Below are 23,821 nucleotides of genomic sequence, written 5' to 3'. Positions count from 1 at the left end.
CATATAGGGACTACCAAATAGCCAATCAAAGCCATAATTTTGCACAACCCAGGAACATTTTTTGTGCTTGTGTTGCTCCCCAACTCTTTTTACAGCTGATTGTGGCTCATGGGTAGAAAAGGTTGGGGACCCCTGATCTAAGGACTGATGAGACTGGAGGACTGGTGATATACTCCGGGCACCTAAACTGAGGAGGTAAGGAGAACAGTCAAGCTAACTTAATTACTTCTGGAGAATTAGAGTCTTAAAATCATAGAGTCCTTAGAGTGGGCAATAACTCATTCCTAAAAGAAATACAAGGGCTTATTTGGCACCCTGACATGGCAAAAAATGAAAAGATAGGGAGAGACTGACCCTTGGAAATAATCTAACCAGAGTGGCAAAGTGATGGACCACATTGGGCTGATTGGGCCCCAAAATTTGTTCAGTCTTATTAATATATGAATGGACCCCAACTGATATATAGATCAGACAGGAGATCATTTTGGCCCCATTGGATTGCACAGGGTGGGACAACTCAGCAGGGAGTAAATAATTGCCCAGTCTGGACAACATTTTTTTTGCATATTTGTACTGATTTAGTTGTTGCATAATTTACTGAAATAAATTGTTTTAAACGTTAGTAAATACCGTGACCATTTTGTTTAGACCACTAGTAAAGTTTACGGCTTCGGGTTCTACTTTAGGAGGGACGTGTTATTGTAGCTGCATAAACAAAGCGCTGCTCAGGCAGAAAGTTGGCATGAGGTCACGGGTTATTGAGGTCATCATACGCCGATGCCATAAAACTCGCTTTCTGCCCGTATAAAGAGCAGCGGGGGCACAAATCAGCAAAGATTGAGGTATTTTTGGTATCAGGAATGGAAGCCTTGGTTTTATCCAAGCAGCAACACGGAGACCCCTCAAAGTTCAGAATAAGCCAAAGGTTACAGGTTTATTCATGCTGAAGCTCAGCTCTGGTTTTATCTACATACTGTATTAACTGAAAGAATTCACCAAAGGTTTCTGAGGGCACCTGCACCTGTCCTGTTTTATCTACAGAGTCGTCATACACAGCAAACATACCAGGGACAAAAGTCAGGGCATGTGCAAATGTATATATATATATATATATATATATATATATATACTTCAGCCTGCATCCCACACACATCAGATGTGCCTTAGGTCCTAGTGCCCAGGTCTGGACTCGGAATCAAAATAAGCCAAGGCATTCCAAGTACAATGAGGCCCATGAAACCCCTACCAGGCCAGTAAATATTGACTTGACACCCACAGATTGCCAGTCTGGGCTTGCCAATTCATCACCCCAGGCATGTGCCTCTGCTGATGACCCTTATTACCAGCCCTGCATATCACCATCCTGATGTCCCACACAGATATGATTCTGAAATCAAAACATCATGGTGGAAGAGCTGGGACATTTTCACCAGTGAGTGGCTTGGTGGCTCAGTGGTTGGCACTGCTCCCTTGTAGGAGAAGTTTTCTGAGTTTGGTTTCAGCCAGGGGAACGCTCTGCAAGGAGGTTGTATGTTCATGTCTACTTGGTTTTCCTCCAGTTCTTCACACCCCAACAAAAAGGTTAATTGCATACCTCCCAATTGTCCCACAAAAACAATTTTTGCTGCCCAGCCTACAGACTTGCATTGCCCCTTAAAGTAGGAAAACTACTTAGTTTATTGCCAATAGATTAGCCACAATAGTGCAAGTTATAACACTATTTATTCTGTAGAATGGTTTACCATACAAACAGCTTTAGAAGCTCTCTCTGTGTTTGTTTAGGATAGCAGCTGCCATATTAGCTTGGTGTGACATCACTTCCTGCCTGGGTCTCTCCCTGCTCACTCACAGCTCTGGGCTCAGATTACAGCAGGGAGGGGGAGAGGGAGAGAGGAACAAACTGAGCATGCTCAAGCCCTAGCCCTGGAGGTTTAAGCTGAAAACAGGAAGTCTGATGCAGAAGCCCATGAGTACACAATAGAAGGAAAGAAATACTGTGTTTCTTTTTGACAGAGGACTCAGAGCAGCATTACTTTGAGGGCTTACTGGTATATTTATATATACCTTTCTGGTAAAGCTTATTTAGTCTTAGCCTTTCCTTCTCATTTAAATGTCTCATGGAATGAGACTGTGACGTCACTCCTCCTCTTATACAAAGCGCAGTCAACTGGAGATGAGGGGACAACAGTAAGTTCTGAAATGCTTTGATGGCCACCGCTGCGTCAGTCATGAAATACTTGGGCGCCAGTGTCATGAAATGCTGGGGGCACGATGTCACAATATGTGGGGTCATAGTGTGTCGGTCATTGTAAAAGGGGTGTTGCTTTTGTTAGTTGGGAGTTGGGGTGTGAAAACAAAGTGGTCATGGTTAAAATATGTCCAATTATTAATCTGCATGTTTGCACACTCAAAACCAAAACAGAAACAGTTTAACGAAAGGGTGGTTTGAAAAAATAATTTTTACTTTTGTTCAAAGAAAAACATTTTACATGGACAACGCCATACAACACATGGCATAATTTATATAATGTTAAAAAAGTAGCATAGAATATCAACCACCCATTAGTTATATGCAGCAAGCAAGAAATCAGCAAGGGAGCGGATACACCTACCAGAAAAATGAGGAATCCCCTTGACAAAGGCCTTGGTGCCGAAACGTTGGGGCCATTCTCATTTTTCTGGTAGGTGTATCCGCTCCCTTGCTGATTTCTTGCTTGCTACATATAACTAATGGGTGGTTGATATTCTATGCTACTTTTTTAACATTGTATAAATTATGCCATGTGTTGTATGGCGTTGTCCATGTAAAATGTTTTTCTTTGAACAAAAGTAAAAATTATTTTTTCAAACCACCCTTTCGTTAAACTGTTTCTGTTTTGGTTTTGAGTGTGCAAACATGCAGATTAATTATTGATATTGGTTACCTTTAGTAGGGGTAACATTTGTTTCTGCACCTCTCGCTAACCTAAGTTTTGGTGTGCCCTCCATTCATTATTAATTGTATATGGTTAAAATATGTTCCACTGGGAGGGGTCTGGTGGGATCTGAGGCCCATCGGAGCTGCCGCTTCAGGGACCCCCATACTGCGTATACCTTATTTCTGCTTCTGGTGGCCTCAATTGGGGCCAGGCAGGAGTTCAGGGGGCAGTGCATAATGTTCTCAGAGAGGAACAGATCTGAGCCGGGTTTTTTCCTGGTGTAACTGTGCTACACACACCGGTGAATTGTGTCCTTCTTTTTGCAGATGTTGGGAGGTGTGTGTCTCTCTCCCTTAGATTGTTAGCTCCATGGGGCCAGGAACTGATGTAGAATATCTGTATGGGGCAGTTGTATATGTCAGCACTATACATTTAGGGTTTCACCAGCTACTGCTCCTAACATCTAATAACGTCACAATGATTGGGGGAGGAAGGGTCAAAAGCCTATTGAGTATTACTAATGGAAAACAAAGATCTGCATTTAAATCGCTCAAATTTCACCAAAACAAGGCCAAGTGCCCTTCTTTTCTGCTGTATCTCAGCAAATTCTCCTTCCACCGGGACTCAAAGACGCTGACATCTCCAGCAGCTCCCAGATTCTGTGCCGATTTCCCGATTTAAAAGAGGCTCTGGAGAAAACTAACTTACCTAAAGCTATTTCTGCACAGACTCTACTCTGAGGGCAAAGCTCCAGCAGGAAGACTTAAATCTGCAGAAAATGTCTGGAATCTTCCAGGATGATTTAACCATTGTGTGATGGGGACAGGGGACAGCAGTGGTGTATGCAGGGTGTTGTATCCTCATACTGTATGGAGCACAGCCTATGAGTGAGTGCCCCAATAGGCACGAAACGCGTTAGGCCTCAATTCACTATGTCCTAATAAACATTTTTGTATTTTTATAAACTTTTGAATGACTTTTTTGGAGGGACTCACATTTATTGGGTTTCTTAGCAAATACTTTCCCCCAAAACTGTGATTGGTTACCTTGTGTCTCTGATCACTTGCAGAATGTGCTGCTGACTTTGAGTTACAACTTCTGTGCCAAGCCGTATTGATGACCAAGACATGGCACTCGCTCATGCAGTTGGTCAGTCACTGTACACCTTCCGCTGAACTCTTACTTACCTCCAACATCACTGGTCAATAGCTCATTCCACCCCCCCCCCCCTCCATCACTGATCAATAGTTCCTTCCACCCCTCCAACGACACTGGTCAATAGTTCACTCTACCCCCCTCCATCACTGGTCAATAGTTCACTCCACCCCTCCAACATCACTGGTCAATAGCTGACTCCACCCCCCAGTTTTGTTTTCCGCCCCATTGCAGCCACCTCTCCTGCCTCCCCCTAGTTCCAGCCCATTGTGTTACTATAGAGCAGTGATCCCCAACCAGTTGCTCGTGAGTAACATGTTGCTCCCCAAACCCTTGGATGTTGCTCCCAGTGGCCTCAAAGCAGGTGATTATTTTTGAATTCCAGGCTTGGAGGCAAGTTTTAGTTGTATAAAAACCATGTGTACTGCCAAACAGAGCCTCAATGGGTTGACAATCCACATAGGGGCTTCCAAATGGCCAATCACAGCCCTTATTTGGCACCCCAAGAACATCTTTCATACTTGTGTTGCTCCCCAACCCATTTTACTTCTGAATGTTGCTCACGGGTTCAAAAGGTTGGGGGATCCCTGCTATAGAGCAAAGAGCACAGTTATGGTGGGATGGCACGCGCCCAACATCATGGTTACCATTCTAAGTCACATTTATTATGTGGCACAGCAATGAGATTGTTAGGGTTCAACACAGCAAAAACGATTGAGAGAGAAAGAGAGAGTGGATGAAGCCCAATGTACGGGGCAGTGTTTATTACATTTTGAAAGAACAGATACAAAATGCACACAAATCATCTACAATCAGGATATCTACAAAGCGAAAAAGATCATCTCAATCTACAGATGAAACGGCACGGTTATTTACATGCACTATTCCTGATCACTCGGAGAGCTAAGAGAGAAATTAGCATGCAGGGGGGGGAAAAATCAATAATCGGAATGACGTCACAATGCGGGCTTGTGCTGTGGCCAAGGGCATGTTTGTGGCTTCATTACAATAAATATGGATTTTCTATAACAGCTTCCAGCTCCCCTTCCCACCTAAAACACTCTCACCAGAATATATATGTGGTAGTTTAACACAACAGGTCTATGGTGCTTGTATAATTGGAGGTGGCCTGGAAGGACAGATTCTACTGCAAACAGGGCGCATCCATAGGATGAGGTATGGCGCTATATCAAGAGCATCACTGTTGACTTTAGAAGGCGGGAGCTCTAGTGCTTATGTTGTAATGCAGAACTGACTGTAGTTAGAGGAGGTTCATCAATGTTGATGATGTCACCATGTAATGGCTTTATGACGCCATCTTTTAAGAACTTGAGACCCAGCTATATGGCACCACTGTATATGGAAGAAACCACCATAACTACTGAATATCTGTTAATCAACGTTGATGACGTCACAATGTAATGACTTTATGGCATTTCCTTTTAGAACTGTACGGCACCACTGTATATGGAAGAAACCACCATAACTACCGAATATCTGTTAATCAACATTGATGATGTCACAATTTAATGATTTCATGGTGCCGCCTTTAAGAACTGGAGGCCGAGCTGTACGGCACCACCGTATATGGAATAAACCACCATAACTACCAAATATCTGTCAATAAGCACTTGCCCACAAGCACTAGTCACAGCACAGCCCTGGATTATGTCATTCGTAAGGATTTCAGGAAGAAGCTGGACATGGTTCTATTTGCATTTTATCATTTCACCGATTTACCGAGAGCTCTTAAAGGCATTCGACATTCGAATGATTGTGGTGGTACAAGATAACTTAATTCAAGGAAAATTAAAAATATTTGGTTGGCTCTATCACTGGTAGTGATGATTCCTAAGAACCTTGTGTTAAAGGGGTGGTGTGTTCATAGAGGGGAGCACTTTGACTATTAGGCCAATGGAGGTCCTATGCACTATTGACTAGTGGGATAGATTGTGGCCAAATCATAGCTGCTTATTGTAGCGTCATCTATCAGATACAGATCACATGTTTGTCTTGCCGCCATTCAGTGAATATATTTTAAAATTGCAGGAACACACCACCCCTCAGAACATACCATACAGGATCATTTGTTGCGCATGTTCTTTAATATTTCTAATCTCTAATATTAGTAATATCTAAGACTGTGGACATTGGTTGAATAACAATGTAGAATACCTTTAAGGCACCTTAGCAGTGCAAGGCTTTTTACCCAGAAATCAGTTTTTTGCAATACACAAGGCATGCTACACAACACTTTTTTTTTTTTTTTTGCTTCTACCAAATACATTTTTTTAATAAGAAATATCCTATAAAATTAGTGGCAAACGTGACTCTCCAGCTGTTGCGAAGCAGCGAATCCCAGCGGAAGCTTCTGGGAGTCGATGCTCCGCACAGCCAATATGGCCGTCACGGTCCTGTACATACTGTATATAGTGAATAAAGTACCCCCTCTAGTAAATTATAAGGATATTGGAGTTTCATGACCATATAAAAGCACAAGGCCGAAGGTAACTTCTAATATCCTCATATTTTGCAACTGGGGGTACTTTATTTATTATAATACACAAGTTTCAGTGAGTCATGTGACAGAAATGACATCAGAACTCACCGTTTATAACTGATGACATCAGAACTCACCGTTTATAAGGATATAATTTACAAGATATTCATGGCTTTTGTGTATTATATATATATATATGGATATCACTACTGTCTGAGCAGTGAAAACAATCAGAAATAAGGTCTATGGCATCTTCTAACAAAAATATCAACTAGACAGGAATATTCTATATATTTACAACATTGTTTTTCCATTTGTACCGATTTTCACCATCAATATTCTTAAAAAAAATAAAAATAAAAGGGTCCATATACACTACTGATAGAGAATAAAACATACGGGCTATTTACACTGAACAGGGGGCTACACGGTAACTCACACGTATGTCTGTATATGTACATCTGTATGGACACAAATGCTGGTTTCAAAGGGAAAGATATACCCTCTTATGTCAAAAGTGGATACTAATGGCTGATAAATAATAGTATTTATTCTTATTACAGCTGCTCTAGCGCTAATGTCTCACGCGGAGTCGTTTATCTTCCATGAGACAGAGGGCATTGGTTACTGTACCCACAATGCATTTATACATGTGTGTGGGGGCGGCCATATTGCTTGCCCTGAGATCTGCTCCTTAAACTTCAGAAGGACAGATCAAGCTGTACTACTGAAGTCTATGAAGTGAGACGTAGCCACAATACTTAAATGCTTTTATACAGAGAAGACTGTTTATTGTATGCAATGGGATAAAGATGGGCAACTGCCAATGGTTGTGAAACTACAATTCCCAGCGCCACTAATAAGTCTTTTGAAATTGGAATGCTGGGAGTCGTAGTTTGGAAATATTAATGATACTACAGTCTAGAGCCTCATACTTTGTCCGTATGGAAGGTAGAATAAAGGGCAGATAAACCCTGGTATTAAAAAGGCAATAAAATACATAAAACTGGCATTTAAGTAGAGACAGCAATATGTCACCCCGTCTTATTTTTGGAAGCAGATACGACACACCCCAACAGAAAATTAGCCCTTGGAAAGTCCTCGAAAAGCTATTCCCTATAACAGTACCTAGTATGGAATCTTATCCCAATAACAGGACCTACTATGGAATTTTATCCTGATAACAGTACCTACTATGGAATCTTATCCCAATAACAGGACCTACTATGGAATCTTAGAACAATAACGGCACCTATTATGGAACCTTAACCGGATAACAGGACCTACTATGGAATCTTATCCAGATAACAGGACCTAATATGGAATCTTATCCAGATAACAGGACCTAATATGGAATCTTATCCCGATAACAGGACCTACCATGAAATCTTATCCCGATCACATCACCTACTATGGAATCTTATCCCGATAACAGGACCTATTTTGGAATCTTATTCTGGTCACATCACCTACTATGGAATCTTATCCCGATAACAGGACCCACTATGGAATCTTATCCCAATAACAGGACCAACTATGAAATCTTATCCCAATAACAGGACTTGCTATGGAATCTTATCCTGATAACAGGACCTACTATGGAATCTTATCCCGATAACAGGACCTACTATGGAATCTTATCCTGGTCACATCACCTACTATGGAATCTTATCCCGATAACAGGACCTACTATGGAATCTTATCCCGATAACAGGACCTACTATGGAATCTTATCCTGGTCACATCACCTACTATGGAATCTTATCCCGATAACAGTACCTACTATGGAATCTTATCCCGATAACAGGACCTACTATGGAATCTTATCCTGGTCACATCACCTACTATGGAATCTTATCCCGATAACAGGACCTACTATGGAATCTTATCCCGATAACAGGACCTACTATGGAATCTTATCCTGATAACAGGACCTACTATGGAATCTTATCCCAATAACAGGACCTACTATGGAATCTTATCCCGCTAACAGGACCTACTATGGAATCTTATCCCGATAACAGGACCTACTATGGAATCTTATCCAGATAACAGCACCTGCTATGGAATCTTATTCCCTATGACCTTGGGCAGAAGACGAGTTTTAATCTGTCCAAAAAGTTGGACATGAAAGTATCTGCTGGACCTGCATCAATAAATATTAATGCGGGTAGATTTGGCACGTCTGTAGCCGGTGGATCCCGCCGCGCCTACTGTTCTGCACTAGTGTTATGGAATTCATCCGATATACATTTAAAGTTTAGAAAAATAAAATAACATGAGAATTCTTTTTTTAAAAAAAAATGTGCAATTCTGCATTATTTTTTAAAGTGCAACCATCTGCTTTTTTGAAGCAAAAAAAAAAAAAATCATGAAACACACGAGAGGGAGATCTAAAGAGAAGGAGAGATTAAAATCTAGAAATACCTGATCTCTGATATCCAGAGTTATCTTGGCTACCCATAAATGTAGGTGGGGGTGAATAGTTGGCCTCGGATAGCTTACTCAGATCGCAAGGAGGACTCGGTGGAGGTGGTAGTAAGGTGCTGTTGGGGCTGCTAATGTCCCCTTCAGCTACTAGGGTCAGATCTTCTACATTCTCATCTTCTATGGTCTGTATATTGTCCAAGGGCAAGTCTCTGGATTGCCTCTCCTTGCCGGGTTTGTTCCGCTCTTGTACGTGGGGTATAGGTGAAAGAGGAGCACTAAAGGGGAAGTAGGGTTTCCTGCTGCCAGCTTGCAAAAAGTCCGGCCTGTCTCTCTTGTCCAAACCTCCTGATTTCAAAGGTCTATCGGTGAACTTCGGTGGTGTCTCTTGCCTTGTACCGTTCATTGCACGGGAAGAAGAAGGAGCCATATTATCTGCGCTGTCTTTCCTTCCAGTCCTTTTGTTGCTGGAATTGGAAGCGGTCGGGGTCGAGGAGGCAGATTCCCCCGGACTCAAACGAAGAAAGTCTGGGAGGACCAAGTCTTCTTTGCGTAGGAGACCGCGCTGATCTTCTGCTCTGTTACTCTGGGCTTTTGAAATCATTTCAAAGAATGCTGAGGAAGAGAATAACACACATTTAATACCTGTAATCGATTCTACAAATGCGCAACCTTATACTAACCAATAATTAAATATTTTATCTGGCTTTTAGTGCTGCATAAGGTCTATGGTACATGGGGCATTCAACTTCCAGTGTGTCCAAGTATAAAACACAGCAGGTAAAGACACCTCCAATTCCCATGCACATATATGGGAAATATTACAGATCCAGTAGTTAAAGGGATACCGTCATGGGAAAAAAATGCAAAAAACATCAGTTAATAGTGCTACTCCAGCAGAATTCTGCACTGAAATCCATTTCTCAAAAGAGCAAACAGATTTTTTTATATTTAATTTTGAAATCTGACATGGGGCTAGACATGTTGTCAGTTTCCCAGCTGCCCCAGTCATGTGACTTGTGCTCTGATAAACTTCAGTCACTCTTTACTGCTGTACTGCAAGTTGGAGTGATATCACCCCCTCCCTTCCCCCCCTCCACCTCAGCAGCTGGTGGGAACAATGGGAAGGTAACCAGATAACAGCTCCCTAACACAAGATAACAGCTGCCTGGTAGATCTAAAAATAGCACTCAATAGTATAATCCAGGTCCCACTGAGACACATTCAGTTACATTGAGTAGGAGAAACAACAGCCTGCCAGAAAGCAGTTCCATCCTAAAGTGCTGGCTCTTTCTGAAAGCACATGACCAGGTGAAATGACCCGAGATGCACCTACACACCAATATTATAACTAAAAAAATACATTTGTTGGTTCAGGAATGAACTTTTATATTGTAGAGTGAATTATTTTCAGTGTAAACAGTGTTATTTAGAAATAAAAAAAAAAGAAGAAAAAAGTATGTCCCATAACATTGCACCTTCCCACTATTTTATCTGAGGTCCCACAGTTTCAGCAATCTGGTTGCAACAAGTTATTTCACAACTAAATGATAGATCATCCCTTTGCGGCTCCCGGCAATTATCTTGCACATCATCGGCTGATTATGATTTGGTTTAATTTGGCAGAATGATCAGACCAATTATCAAGGCTCTGTATATATAGGAGTGAAGTTCTAGACACCTGCAACCTGAAGTCCTTTAGTTGAGCTCTATATCAACTTACCTTCTGCTTCGTCCAAATTGATTTTTTGCTGCCTTTTTCTCCCCGTCCGAACAACGGGCTCGTCTTTATTCAGTAGTCGAACATCTCTGGAACCTTTGCCATTTTCCCTTCTCAGTCTAATGGAGGCAGACTTTATTAGGGGCCTGTCCTCTCCCTGGTGTCACATGGGAAAGAGAGGCATGTTATTAAAGGTTTGCTTGATATAGCCTTGACATTAATTCCCTATCACTGAGCAGCAGGCCCGGACTGGCAATCTGTGAGTTCTGGCAAATGCCAGAGGGGCTGCTATAAGGTCCCATAGAAAGTCAGTATTTAGTGGGCTGGTGGAGGCTGGTTGGGCCTCTATGTGCGCTGATTGGGCCTCTGTCTAACTGAAATGCCAGGGCCTATTTTAATTGTCAGTCTGGACCTGCTGAGCAGCTGCATAGACCTGCTATTGAATCTAAGGGTATGACTGTATCTTCAAAAACCAAAAAAATATCCCATAACTCTATGTTAAAAAGATAGTTTTTATTTTAAATTTTTTTTAAAAAGATACAGACCACCTGGTATTCCGCCTTGCATGTTTCATACCCTCTGGTACTTAAAGGAGAAGGAAAGGCTAAAATTAAGTAAGCTTTATCAGAAAGGTCTATATAAATAATAAAATCCCTCAAAGTAATGCTGCTCTGAGTCCTCTGTCAAAAGAAACACTGCATTTCTTTCCTTCTATTGTGTACACATGGGCTTCTGTATCAGACTTCCTGTTTTCAGCTTAAACCTCCAGGACTTGGGCTTGAGCATGCTCAGTTTGCTCCTCCCTCCTCCCCTCTCTGCTGTATCAGAATATAATTTGGAAAGCGCACACCCAAAAATATGTGCCGAGTTGCCAATCCCATGGGGGCCGCACAAGTATAGCCTCCTGATAATTATCAGGCAAATAGAATATAAGGATTGCACACTCAGTCTCTATAAAAAAAAAAGTCAAAATTAACTAATACAAAACACTTACATAATAGCAGAATGCCCTACGCGTTTCGACCACATTGGTGGTCTTCATCAGGGGCCAGACACTTTGCAAATGCAAAAAGAGCTAAAAAAAAAAAAAAAAAAGGCCTTGGGCAGCAATCCTTATATTATATTCCCATCTCTGCTGTAATCTGAGCCCAGAGCTATGAGTGAGCAGGGAGAGACTCAGGCAGGAAGTGATGTCACACCAAGCTAATACTGCAGCTGCTATCCTAAACAAACAGAGACAGCGTCTAGAGCTGTTTACTCAGGTCTGGTAAAGAATTCTACAGAATCAATATAGTTGTGGCTAATCTATGGCAATAAACTGCTTCGGCAGCTTTCTTTCTCATTTAATCATACACATGCCTATGATTAAGTACCAGAGGGTAAAAAACGCGTCCTTAGACCTGGGGGCTGTATCCCAGGAACTATGGCCCTTTTGACTGGCCTCTTAGATTTCAGCATCTAATTGCTATTTTTCTATAGGAAAGTATCTTGTCCATCTTGAATTGTGAGCGTCTCACATGCTGTGTGTGTGTGTGTGTGTGTGTGTGTGTGTGTGTGATATTCTAGAGTAAATACAAGTGATATTCTAGAGTAAATACAAGTGATATTCTAGAGTAAATACAAGTGATATTCTAGAGTAAATACAAGTGATATTCTAGAGTAAATACAAGTGATATTCTAGAGTAAATACAAGTGGTGTTCTAGGGTAAATACAAGTGATGTTCTAGAGAAAATACAAGTGATGTTCTAGAGAAAATACAAGTGATATTCTAGAGTAAATACAAGTGGTATTCTAGAGTTAATACAATCAATATTCTAGAGTAAATACAAGTGATGTTCTAGAGTAAATACAAGTTATATTCTAGAGTAAATACAAGTGATATTCTAGAGTAAATACAAGTGATATTCTAGTACTAGAAATTCACACACAGAAGAAAGAAGCTGAACAGGACTGACCGCTGATGTGGGACTTCTGGGTCCACTTGTCACAGTGGGGCTCAATTTTAACACAGGTGCTTTCTGCTTCTCTGCAAATAAAGAATATTAAAGAGCTAAATGTATATGACAGCAATTCAAAACAGCCCTGTTGCATATCTGCATATTCAACCAGGAAAAATGTAATTTTAACTTGGGGAACACCATATCTGCTGCTGCTTTAATGTGCTACAGGTTATAACAAACCCCACGTAGATATGAGGGATTCTCCTCTATATTATGGGTTGACCTTCAAATACATCATTGTATACGAATATGTCTCATGAGCAAATGGATTGTGTGAAGGCAAGCTACATATGAGAAAGATGGAAAGCCCTCATATACAACACCCTGACTTTTCGACTAATTTTAAAATATAAAAAGGGGAAAAATGAATTCTGAGTATTACACAAATGATAACTATATGGACATTTTATGGGCCTGAAAACTCCCACAAAGAAGAAATTATTTTTGCCATTTAAAGCTCATTAAAATTTCATTGTGAACTGAAAAGAACCAGAGAATCATTGGGTGTTGCTTTGGTTTCCAGCAGCTTTTATGTCTCGACTCGACAAATTTTAAGGAACATTACACAGCTGAGAATGAGACAAGCTAAAGCATTATACAATGTACCAAGAGGCTGTTATAAAACACTTGAAAGCAATATTCCCTGTAATTCCTTCCCGGATACGTGAGCAAAATAAATTATTTTGTGCCCAAATTTTAAACTTGTGAGCACCACAATTTGCTGTGTGTTTGCTGGAACGAGCACAACTGCACAGCTTAGAGAAAAAATAGCTTGAAAGCCAATTATTTAATATGTCTAGAGCATCTGCTGGTGAAGGCATTGCATTTAGTCACTGTTCCTGCTCATATCACAATGGTGATATTGGCTAAAATGGACACACGTGGTCTAATTCTCAAATAATGTTGTGTCCCACATCCAGCTCCCTCAAGAAAACACAGACACAGATAGCGTGTAGCTAATTAGCAATTCATTTAGATCAGTGATCCCCAACCAGTAGCTCGTGAGTAACATGTTGCTCTCCAACCCCTTGGATGTTGCTCCCAGTGGCCTCAAAGCAGGTGCTTATTTTTGAATTCCAGACTTGGAGACAAGTTTTGGTTGTATGAAAACCAGGTGTACTGCCAAACAGAGTCTCAATGTAGGTTGACTATCTAAATGGGGCTACCAAATGGCCAATCACAGCCCTTATTTGGCAGGCCAAGAACATTTTTCATGCTTGTGTTGCTCCCCAACTCCTTTTACTTCTGAATGTTGCTCATGGGTTCAAAAGGTTGGGGATCCCTGATTTAGATGCATGATGCACATAAATCAGTTCAGTCTGCTGCATGAATTGCTAATTAGCCATGCAGTCTGTGGATTCCATATGTGTTCGATTTTAAGGACTTACAGACAGCTGTTTTTTCCTGCGCTCCCATGCGTTGCGATTTCTTCCATTCAATTATTGTGATGGGGGCTGTACTCACACAGACGCATGTATGCGCCGAAAGCAAGAGATATGCAACCACAGCCAGCTCGCATGCGGGAAATATGTGCGCATGCGCAGAAGAGCATTTATGCGCAAGCCACCAGCGGCAGACGGGACCGGACAAGGGGTAGGCGACAGAGCAGGTATGTGCCTGGCGCCCCCTCAGCTTTGCACCCTAGGCACATGCCTACCCCTAGTTCCGGCCCTGAATGCAACATGCTGCGTCCCACCTGCGTTTGGTGCATACATACGTCTGTGTGAGTACAGCCTCCTTCACAATAATTGAGTGCGTCTGATTCTGAGCTCCCCTGCGGCTGAATGGAAAAAAGCGCAATGCAGGTGAGCGCAGAAAAAACGCCCTTATGTAAGAGCCCTTAATCAGTTCAGTCTGCAGCATGCATCTAAATGAATTGCTAATTAGCCACGCAGGCTGTGGATTCCATATGTGCTCGGTTTTAAAGGGGTGAGGTGGCAACCCTAGACACAGAGCAGCTTTCAGTTACTTTCTAAATGCACTGTGACCCCTAATCCCATTAAGGACGGAATGCCACTATAAACAATGTTAAAAGTGCTACACAGACGAATTGCAATCTAATCAGGTCAAATGTGGCCAAACTAGCAGTTTTGGCCACATGGTATGGATTCCAGCCAAATGAGGGACTTTCAATGGAAGCCAAGAAGGAGGTTTCTTCCCTATGATTTCAGTGCAGTCACTGCAGAACTTTAAAGGAGAAGGAAAGGCTAAAACAGTAAGCTTTATCAGAAAGGTCTATATAAATACACCAGTAAACCCTCAAAGTAATGTTGCTCTGAGTCCTCTGTCAAAAGAAACACAGCATTTCTTTCATTCTACATGGGTTACTGTATCAGACTTCTTTCTTTTAGCTTACATCTCCAGGGCATGGCTTGAGCATGCTCCGTTCACTCCTCTCCTCCCTGCTGTAATCTGAGCCGAGAGCTATGAGGAAGTAATGTCACACCAAGCTAATATGGCAGCTGCTATCCTAAACAGAGAGAGCTTCTAGAGCTGTTTACTCAGGTATAGTAAAGCATTCTGCACAATAAATATTGCACTATTGTGGCTAATCTATCGGCAATAAACTGCTTCAGTAGCTTTCCTTTAAGTCCATGGAGTCTGGTAGGGAAGAGATCTCAGCCCCTGCTTGCAACGTGTTCATTTTGACTGGCTGGACACTAGGATGTATTTTTACAATCAGATACAATCAGATTTAACCTGGGTACAGCGGAACATCCTTATCCTACAACCCAGATTATGGCCCTGGGTAAAAACCCGATATCAGCGCTACTTCTTACCTTTCCCTCTGAGGCTCTCCTTTTCTTCTAGAACCACACGTTGGCCATCCAGATTGGAGATGGGAAGGCCCAGGTCAAGAGACTCATGCTCCCCGCTCTATGGTTAGAACAGGTGCAGGTTAGTTTCCTGGTACTGCAGTAAAGTATGAAAGCTGTGCATTATATATGAGTCCTATAAATTAACAGGTTACAGCCCAAATTTGTAACTCTATTTTATGTAATAATATCATCATATAATACACAAAAGCAATGAATATCTTGTAAATGATATCCTTATAAATGGTGAGTTCTGATGTCATCAGTTATAAACGGTGAGTAGTGATGTCATTTCTGTCACATGACTCACTGAAACTTGTGTATTATAATAAATAAAGTACCCCCAGTTGCAAAATATGAGGATATAAGAAGTTACCACGGAGTTCCATAACCTGTATAAAAACTTCGGCCTTGTGTTTTTATATGGTCATGAAACTCCTCTGTGACTTATAATATCCTTATATTTTACAAGAGGGGGTACTTTATTCACTATATAATACTGAATTTAAGATACAGATACAGCATAGACATTTCGCAGAGAGACGGCAACAAACTAGAAGACAATATTTACTTACAAGTCTTGCTACAAGTTCACTAAGATTGAGTCCGTATTTAGCGACCACAGGCCGCAGAACCTCTGTCACAGGCTTGGTAGGCTTAGCTTTGAGACCCACGGATCGGTTAATTGGAACAAGATCCAACCTGGGGAAATTGGAGGAAAAATCACTGTTTTTAGAAATAACATTAAGGTTGTCAGTCACATGGCAGTAGCTGGCTTCCAACAATACAGATGCCAAGGCACGTGTCTGGGCTAAGATGCCATTCTGCAGAACAATAGGCAACTATGGAATGAATTATCTGTATAGAACTGGAAGTCAATCAGAGATTATATATATACCTGTATATCTATATCCCCTAATCACAGACACACTCTGTATGTCAACATGGAGCACTCACGGGGCTTAATTTATGTGCTGTCGACATTTTGGTCCTGCCCAGAGAGGACCTTTATCAAGACATCTGTGCAGAACCAAAACGTCGACTTACACCATTAAAGTTTTGCACATAAATTAAAGGGGACCTGTCACCCGAAAAAATTATTACAAATCCTATTTTATCCCATTAGTCAAGCAAAATAAACTTTAATTACACTATATAAATTATATGAATCTTGTTTCCTTCAGTCTGGGAATTCATAATTATAACAAACAGGCAGGAGCCATTTTGTGGACACTGTTATTAAGGCAAGTCTTGTATCATCTCAGAATCTTGTTTGTGCACCAGAATGGGGGACCTGATGTCCATCTCCATGCCCTGGCTACACAATTAAACGATGAAGAAAACGGGGGGAATGTGGGGAGAGCAGTGACATCTAGGAAGTGCTGAATGGAAAGTGAAAGTAATTGTCTGACCCTCCTCTATGCTTAAGGCATAGAGGAGGGGCAGACAATATTTGATTGACAGCTGGGATTTTTAAATGAGTTTACAACAGCTATGAATGCTTTAATAGAAAAATTAATTAGGATTTTATGTTTAATTTGAAAAGCACTTTTATTATACAGTGTTTTATGTCTGGATGACAGGTCCACTTTAAGCCCCATGAGTGTTCCGTGTTCTTTATGCGGATATTACTTTTTGCTTTTTTCTAGGGGTGAGTGCGCTGCTCTTGAAAGATATATATTTTACTTACCGAAATAAAGTCCGCTTTTCTATCCGGAGATCCCGAGATTCCAGAATGCTGCTGTCCTGACTCAACACAAGGGGCTTCATTGCATGAGACAAAAAAAAAGGAACAATTATAAAATCACAGACACAATGAGCATTAATTGGAAAATAAAGAGCATTTAAAACAGGGAAGAGCAACACAGTAGGAAATAATGTCACATACGTAGAGTTCATCTCTAGAACAGGGGCCACACTTGCAAAATAAATGACATGAGCCCCTATGAACATACTACAGAAAGTCCAGCAGTCACTCAATTAGGGACATGACACGTCTACTCCACTTATAGATCTAGTTACAGTGCACTGGAAGTGTATAGAAAAGTACCTTATTCCCGCCGATTAAGAAAAGATCGACAGCGGCAATGTTGAATCCATGTTTCTCGCATAGGCCCATCAGCATGTCCTTAATGGAGAGGCCAGGTTTAACGAGCATGGCACAGCATGAACCGTCTGGGAGACTGATGTAGCACTGCTTGGAGGACTTCTCTCTCTCTTGCAAGGAAGACACTCTCGAAGATTCAAACTGGAAAGAATAGAGAAAACAGAACATAGTATCAGAAACCATCAGCCTGAGGCACATCGAGGTTATTATGGACTGTAACTCGGACACAAGCACCATACTAGTACAGGTATGGGACCTATTATGGAGAATGATCGGGACCTGAGGCTTTATGGATAATGGATCTTTCCATAATTTGGATCTTCATACCTTAAGTCTACTAGAAAATCATGTTAACATGAAATAAACCCAATAGGCTGGTGTTGCTTCCAATAAGGATTAATTATATCTTAGTTGGGATCAAGTACAAGCTACTGTTTTATTATTACAGAGAAAAAGGAAATCATTTTAAAATATCTGGATTCTTTGGATGAAATGGAGTCTATGGGAGACGGCCTTTCCATAATTCGGAAATTTTTGCATAACGGGTTTCCAGATAACGGATCCCATACCTGTATAGAAAATGGTGACCTTAACGGTCCATCATAAAACCAACTCTGACACAAAGCCTGCATGTAGAAAGAACAATTGCTCAGGGGGGGTGGAAAGAAAAATTTAATTATTTTTAGAAATGTATACATTCTTTAACAAAGACCAACCACTCTTAAAGGAACAGAAACCCCAAAAAAATTAAAGTGATTTAAAGGAATGACAATATAATGTACTGTTGCCCTGCACTGGTAAAACTGGTGTGTTTGCTTTAAATGCTATAGTTTATATAAACAAGCTGCTGTAGCCATGGGGGCAGCCATTCAAGCACAGGATACACAGTAGATAACAGATAAGTACTACTATAGTTTATATAAACAAGCTGATGTGTAGCCATGGGGGCAGCCATTCAAGCACAGGATACACAGTGGATAACAGATAAGTACTACTATAGTTTATATAAACAAGCTGCTGTGTAGCCATGGGGGCAGCCATTCAAGCACAGGATACACAGTAGATAACAGATAAGTACTACTATAGTTTATATAAACAAGCTGCTGTGTAGCCATGGGGGCAGCCATTCAAGCACAGGATACACAGTAGATAACAGATAAGTACTACTATAGTTTATATAAACAAGCTGCTGTGTAGCCATGGGGACAGCCATTCAAGCACAGGATACACAGTAAATAAATATGTTCTGAAGAGTCCCATTGTATACTACAGAGCTGCTCTGTTATCTGCTATGGATCCTGTGCCTTTTCTCCTTTTTTCCAGCTTGAATGGCTGCTCCCATTGCTACACAGCAGCTTGTTTATATAAACTATAGTAGTACTTATCTGTTATCTACTGTGTATCCTGTGCTTGAATGGCTGCCCCCATGGCTACACAGCAGCTTGTTTATATAAACTATAGTAGTGTTTCTGAAGCAACCATCAGTTTTACCAGTTCAGCACAACAGCACATTACATTTATGCTAATTTAAAACACTTTCCATCGTTGGTGTTGCTGTTCCTTTAAGCTCTTTGCTGTGAATAGATCTTTCCCCGAATTCAGACAGCTGCTAGAGCAATTACAAGCAAATTACATTTCAGAGTATACGCGGGTTAAAGAGATGGCACTAACAAGCATCTGCTCTCCGAATTATAACAATTCAATTTCGAGCTCTTCTATACATTGGATTCTGCATAAGAAAATGATGTCATTTTAATTCTGGCCGTACCTCGAGTGCATTTCCATTAGAGCCGCAGTTAATCAGCTCGAGACTCGCTGAGGAAGATACGGAACCCTGCGATCCCCGTCTCCTGACGTTCCCTCCGTTGATATGGGAGCAATCTGGGATGAAGGATGAAAGACATTTGTGAGCTGGGAGAACAATCGTGCAAAAGAAAAAGAATATATTTTTGTCTGAAACTCTACTCTTGAGAGTAGACGGCAAAATCATAAACTACTGCCCATCAACAATCGTTTTTCATTCATGTCAGTGACACGAGGCACAGAGGGCTATTTTGCTTCTTTAGCCTAAATAAGAGTAATTCACATTTTTAAAAATGATTTCCTTTTTCTCTGTACCGGTATGGGACCTGTTATCTGGGGTGCTCTGGATAACAGATCTTTCCATAATTTGGATCTTCGTACCTTGAGTCTACTAGAAAATCATGTAAACATGAAATAAACCCAATAGGCTGGTTTTGCTTCCAATAAGGATTAATTATATCTTAGTTGGGATCAAGTACAAGCTACTGTTTTAACATTACACCGAAAAAGGAAATCATTTTAAAAAATTTTGGATTATTTGAATAAAATGGAGTCTATGGGAGACGGCCTTTCTGTAATTCGGAGCTTTCTGCATAACGGGTTTCCGGATAGCGGATCCCATACCTGTAATAATATAACAGTACCTTGTGCTTGATCCTAACTAAAGCTGCCCATAGATCTTTCCGTTATCGTGAGATCAAGATTATCTCGAAACGATTGTTTAAATGTATGATTTGTCCATCAACTAAAAAGACCATTTCAGGCGATATTGTCTAGTTGAAGCCAGGAAAACCGAGGGTAGCTGCCTACTCAGCCCTGCAAACAGATTGATTTTTTTAGATTTTTTTAACCTACCCAATCAGTTTTCGGACAGATCGTAAGATTGCACTATAATCGGTCGTTCACCAAAGAAAAATCTTTGCGTCTATGGGGACCTTAAGATATAATGAATCCTTATTGGAGGCAAAACAATCCTATTAAGTTTAATTCATGTTTATATAGGTTATGTTAGTTAACTTAAGGCAGTGATCCCCAACCAGTAGCTCGCGAGCATTATGTTGCTCACCAACCCCTTGGATGTTGCTCCCAGCAGCCGAAAAGTGGGAGCTTATTTTTGAATTCCAGGCTTGGAGTAAAGTTTTGGTGGTATAAAAACTAGGTGTACTGCCAAACAGAGTCTCTTGTAGGCGGCCAGTCCACATAGGGGCTACCAAACAGCCAATAACAGCCCTTATCTGACGTTCCCATGAACTTTTTAATGCTTTAATGCTCCAACTCTTTTTACATTGAAATGTGGCTCAGGAGTATAAAAGGTTGGGGACCCCTGACTTAAGGTTTGGAGATCCAAATTATGGAAAGACCCTTATCCTGAACAAACCCAAGCATTCTGGATAACTGGTCATATACCTGTACTGCATTTTCAAGCTACTAAAAAACATGAGGCTTAAAGGGATACTGTCATGGGAAAAAAAAAATTCAAAATGAATCAGTTAATAGTGCTGCTCCAGCAGAATTCTGCACTGAAATCCTTTTCTCAAAAGAGCAAACAGATTTTTTTATATTCAATTTTGAAATCCGAAATGGGGCTAGACATATTGTCAATTTCCCAGCTGCCCCCAGTCATGTGACTTGTGCTCTGATAAACTTCAATCACTCTTTACTGCTGTACTGCAAGTTGGAGTGATATCACCCCTTCCCCCCCCCCACCCCAGCAGCCAAACAAAAGAACAATGGGAAGGTAACCAGATAACAGCTCCCTAACACAAGATAACAGCTGCCTGGTAGATCTAAGAACAACACTTAATAGTAAAAACCCATGTCCCAGTGAGACACATTCAGTTACATTGAGAAGGAAAAACAGCAGCCTGCCAGAAAACATTTTAAATTATGAGGGGAGACTGTCAAGGTTGGGGTTGTTTTCTCTGGAAAAAAAAAGGTGCTTGCGAGGGGACATGATTACACTTTACAAGTACATTAGAGGACATTATAGACAAATAGCAGGGGACCTTTTTACCCATAAAGTGGATCACCGTACCAGAGGCCTCCCCTTTAGACTAGAAGAAAAGAACTTTCATTTGAAGCAACGTAGGGGGTTCTTCACAGTCAGGACAGTGAGGTTGTGGAATGCACTGCCGGGTGATGTTGTGATGCTGATTCAGTTAATGACTATAAGAATGGCTTGGATGATTTTTTGGACAAATGTAACTATGTAACTACTATTTCTCGCCTAAAGTGCAGGCACAAGTCACATGACTGGGGGCAGCTGGGAAATTGACAAAATGTCTAGCCCCATGTCAGATTTCAAAATTGAATATAAAAAAATCTGTTTGCTCTTTTGAGAAATGGATTTCACTGTAGAATTCTGCTGGAGTAGCACTATTAACTGATGCGTTTTGAAAAAAGCATGTTTTCCGATGACAGGATCCCTTTAATGATCCCAAAATAGCCCAGTGTGCCATTACCCTAAAGCTTCAGATTTCACATTCAGAAAAAACAATGTTTTTTATTATTATTATTATTATTATTATTAACATGTATTTTTAGAGCGCTAACATATTAAACGGCTGTAAAATAGAGGTGCTTATTCAAAGAAGTTTTGCCACCAAAGCACCCTTATCTCTTTGTACTTGTCAAATCAGAAATTTCAATGGATTCCCCCCAGGAAAAGAATATAGAACTATAAAATCCTTACCATCCCCATTCTCTCTTTTCTTCTGTGACTTCCCAATACTTATACTTCTGGACCAAGAGAAGAACGCCCCTTTCTTCTTCCTTTCGTTATCGTCTTCACCTCCGGATTCTTCATTGAGGGACCTTCCGGATCTGTTTTTCTTACTCAGCTGCTGCTTTCACACAGGAAAAAAAGGAATTGGGCAAAACACATTCATAACAATTTATAATCTTCCAGTCGTGATATTTTTATCTTGCTCTGCATGCACTTGGAGGCTTAGAGAATGGCAGCTGTTGATAAGCCAATATAAGATGAAAAGGATTGTAATATAATAAACATACTGCTTTAAGGCGGTGTCTTTTCTTCTGTATTTAACAGCCACTATACCTCAAACACCCCATTTATTTGCCTATTGGTAATATGGATCTGCCACTATGTGTTTATTTCCTTGGCTTTTCCTTTTTATTTCTAAATTACATTGTTTACACTGCAAATCATTCACTCTACAATATAAAATTTAATTCCTGAACCTGCAAGTGTATTGTTTTAGTTGTAATATTGGTGTGTAGGCAGGCACGTTTCAGGGGCTGCTGCCGCCTGAGGCAGCAGCCCCAATGCCGCCCCTCCTCCTGCTCCGCTCTTTTAACTACCAGCGTCGGAGCGGGTGGAGGAGGGGCCGCATCGCTAGTGCAGTGAGCGCTATTGCGCTCGCTGCGCTAGAAGAGCCGAATTTCCGTTTTAAAAAACGGAAATTCGGCTCTTAAAGTTACCAGAGGCGGCTTTTTGCCACCCCTGGTAACTGGCCGCTCCGTGCCGCCTGAGGCAAGATTCTCACCTTGCCTCATGGCCGGAGCGGCCCTGTGTGTAGGTGCATCTCAGGTCATTTTGCCTGGTCATGTGCTTTCAGAAAGAGCCAGCACTTTAGGATGGAACTGCTTTCTGGCAGGCTGTTGTTTCTCCTACTCAATGTAACTGAATGTGTCGCAGTGGGACCTGGATTTTACTACTGAGTGCTGTTCTTAGATCTACCAGGCAGCTGTTATCTTGTGTTAGGGATCTGCTATCTGGTTACCTTCCCATTGTTCTGTTGTTAGGCTTCTAAGGGGGGGAAAGGGAGGGGTGATATCACTCCAACTTTCATTACAGCAGTAAAGAGTGACTGAAGTTTATTAGAGCACAAGTCACATGGCTGGGGGCAGCTGGGAAACTGACAATATGTCTAGCCCCTTGTCAGATTTCAAAAATTAAATATAAAAAATATGTTTGCTGTTTCGAGAAACAGATTTCAGTGCAGAATTGTGCTGGAGCAGCACTATTAACTGATGCGTTTTCAATTTTTTTTTCCCATGACAGTATCCCTTTAAAAACAGCCTTTATCCCATTGTGCCATTACACCAAGTGCCACCAGTAGGACAACCCAACTATAATGGAAAGCAGCAGGCTTTAGATGAACTGCTCCCAATAAAGAGAAGCTCCCAATACACAGCTCTAGAACAATCTAAGCATCTTATATTAAAGGAGAACTAAAGCTTAACTAAAGCATGAGTAACCATGACACTGAAATCTGTAGATGTATATGCTAATAATAAAAATGTGCAATAATGAGTATAAAAGTACATGTTCAATGTTAAAAGTTAACAGCCAGCAATTTTACATTTCTTGCCTGATCCATCCATTCTGCGTATTGGACTTGTAATGACATA

At 41.0% G+C, this 23,821-nt stretch overlaps 1 protein-coding gene across 5 annotated transcripts in view; it reads right to left on the bottom strand.

Moving 5' to 3' along the window:
* Positions 1–4,806: 4,806 nt before the first annotated feature.
* Positions 4,807–23,821, bottom strand: part of rgs12.L (regulator of G-protein signaling 12 L homeolog) — a 104,826-nt gene continuing 85,811 nt past the window's right edge. For 2 of the 5 annotated variants that reach the window (XM_018228333.2, XM_041587715.1), the window contains exons 9-17: positions 22,140–22,290; positions 19,413–19,525; positions 17,588–17,785; positions 17,228–17,301; positions 16,113–16,239; positions 15,502–15,598; positions 12,677–12,747; positions 10,724–10,877; positions 4,807–9,615 (exon numbers count right to left, since the gene is read on the bottom strand). In XM_018228333.2, coding sequence (XP_018083822.2) covers positions 8,984–9,615; positions 10,724–10,877; positions 12,677–12,747; positions 15,502–15,598; positions 16,113–16,239; positions 17,228–17,301; positions 17,588–17,785; positions 19,413–19,525; positions 22,140–22,290 — 1,617 coding nt within the window. In that variant the 3' untranslated portion in view covers positions 4,807–8,983. The remainder of the gene's footprint in view (positions 9,616–10,723; positions 10,878–12,676; positions 12,748–15,501; positions 15,599–16,112; positions 16,240–17,227; positions 17,302–17,587; positions 17,786–19,412; positions 19,526–22,139; positions 22,291–23,821) is intronic. The other 3 variants (XR_005966503.1, XR_005966504.1, XR_005966502.1) reach the window with 3 other exon arrangements.

The sequence above is a fragment of the Xenopus laevis genome, chromosome 1L, assembly GCF_017654675.1.
Source record: "Xenopus laevis strain J_2021 chromosome 1L, Xenopus_laevis_v10.1, whole genome shotgun sequence".
NCBI lineage: Eukaryota > Metazoa > Chordata > Amphibia > Anura > Pipidae > Xenopus > Xenopus laevis.
The sequence above is the reverse complement of the archived record's forward strand: the minus strand, read 5'-3'. Positions and strand labels throughout refer to the sequence as shown.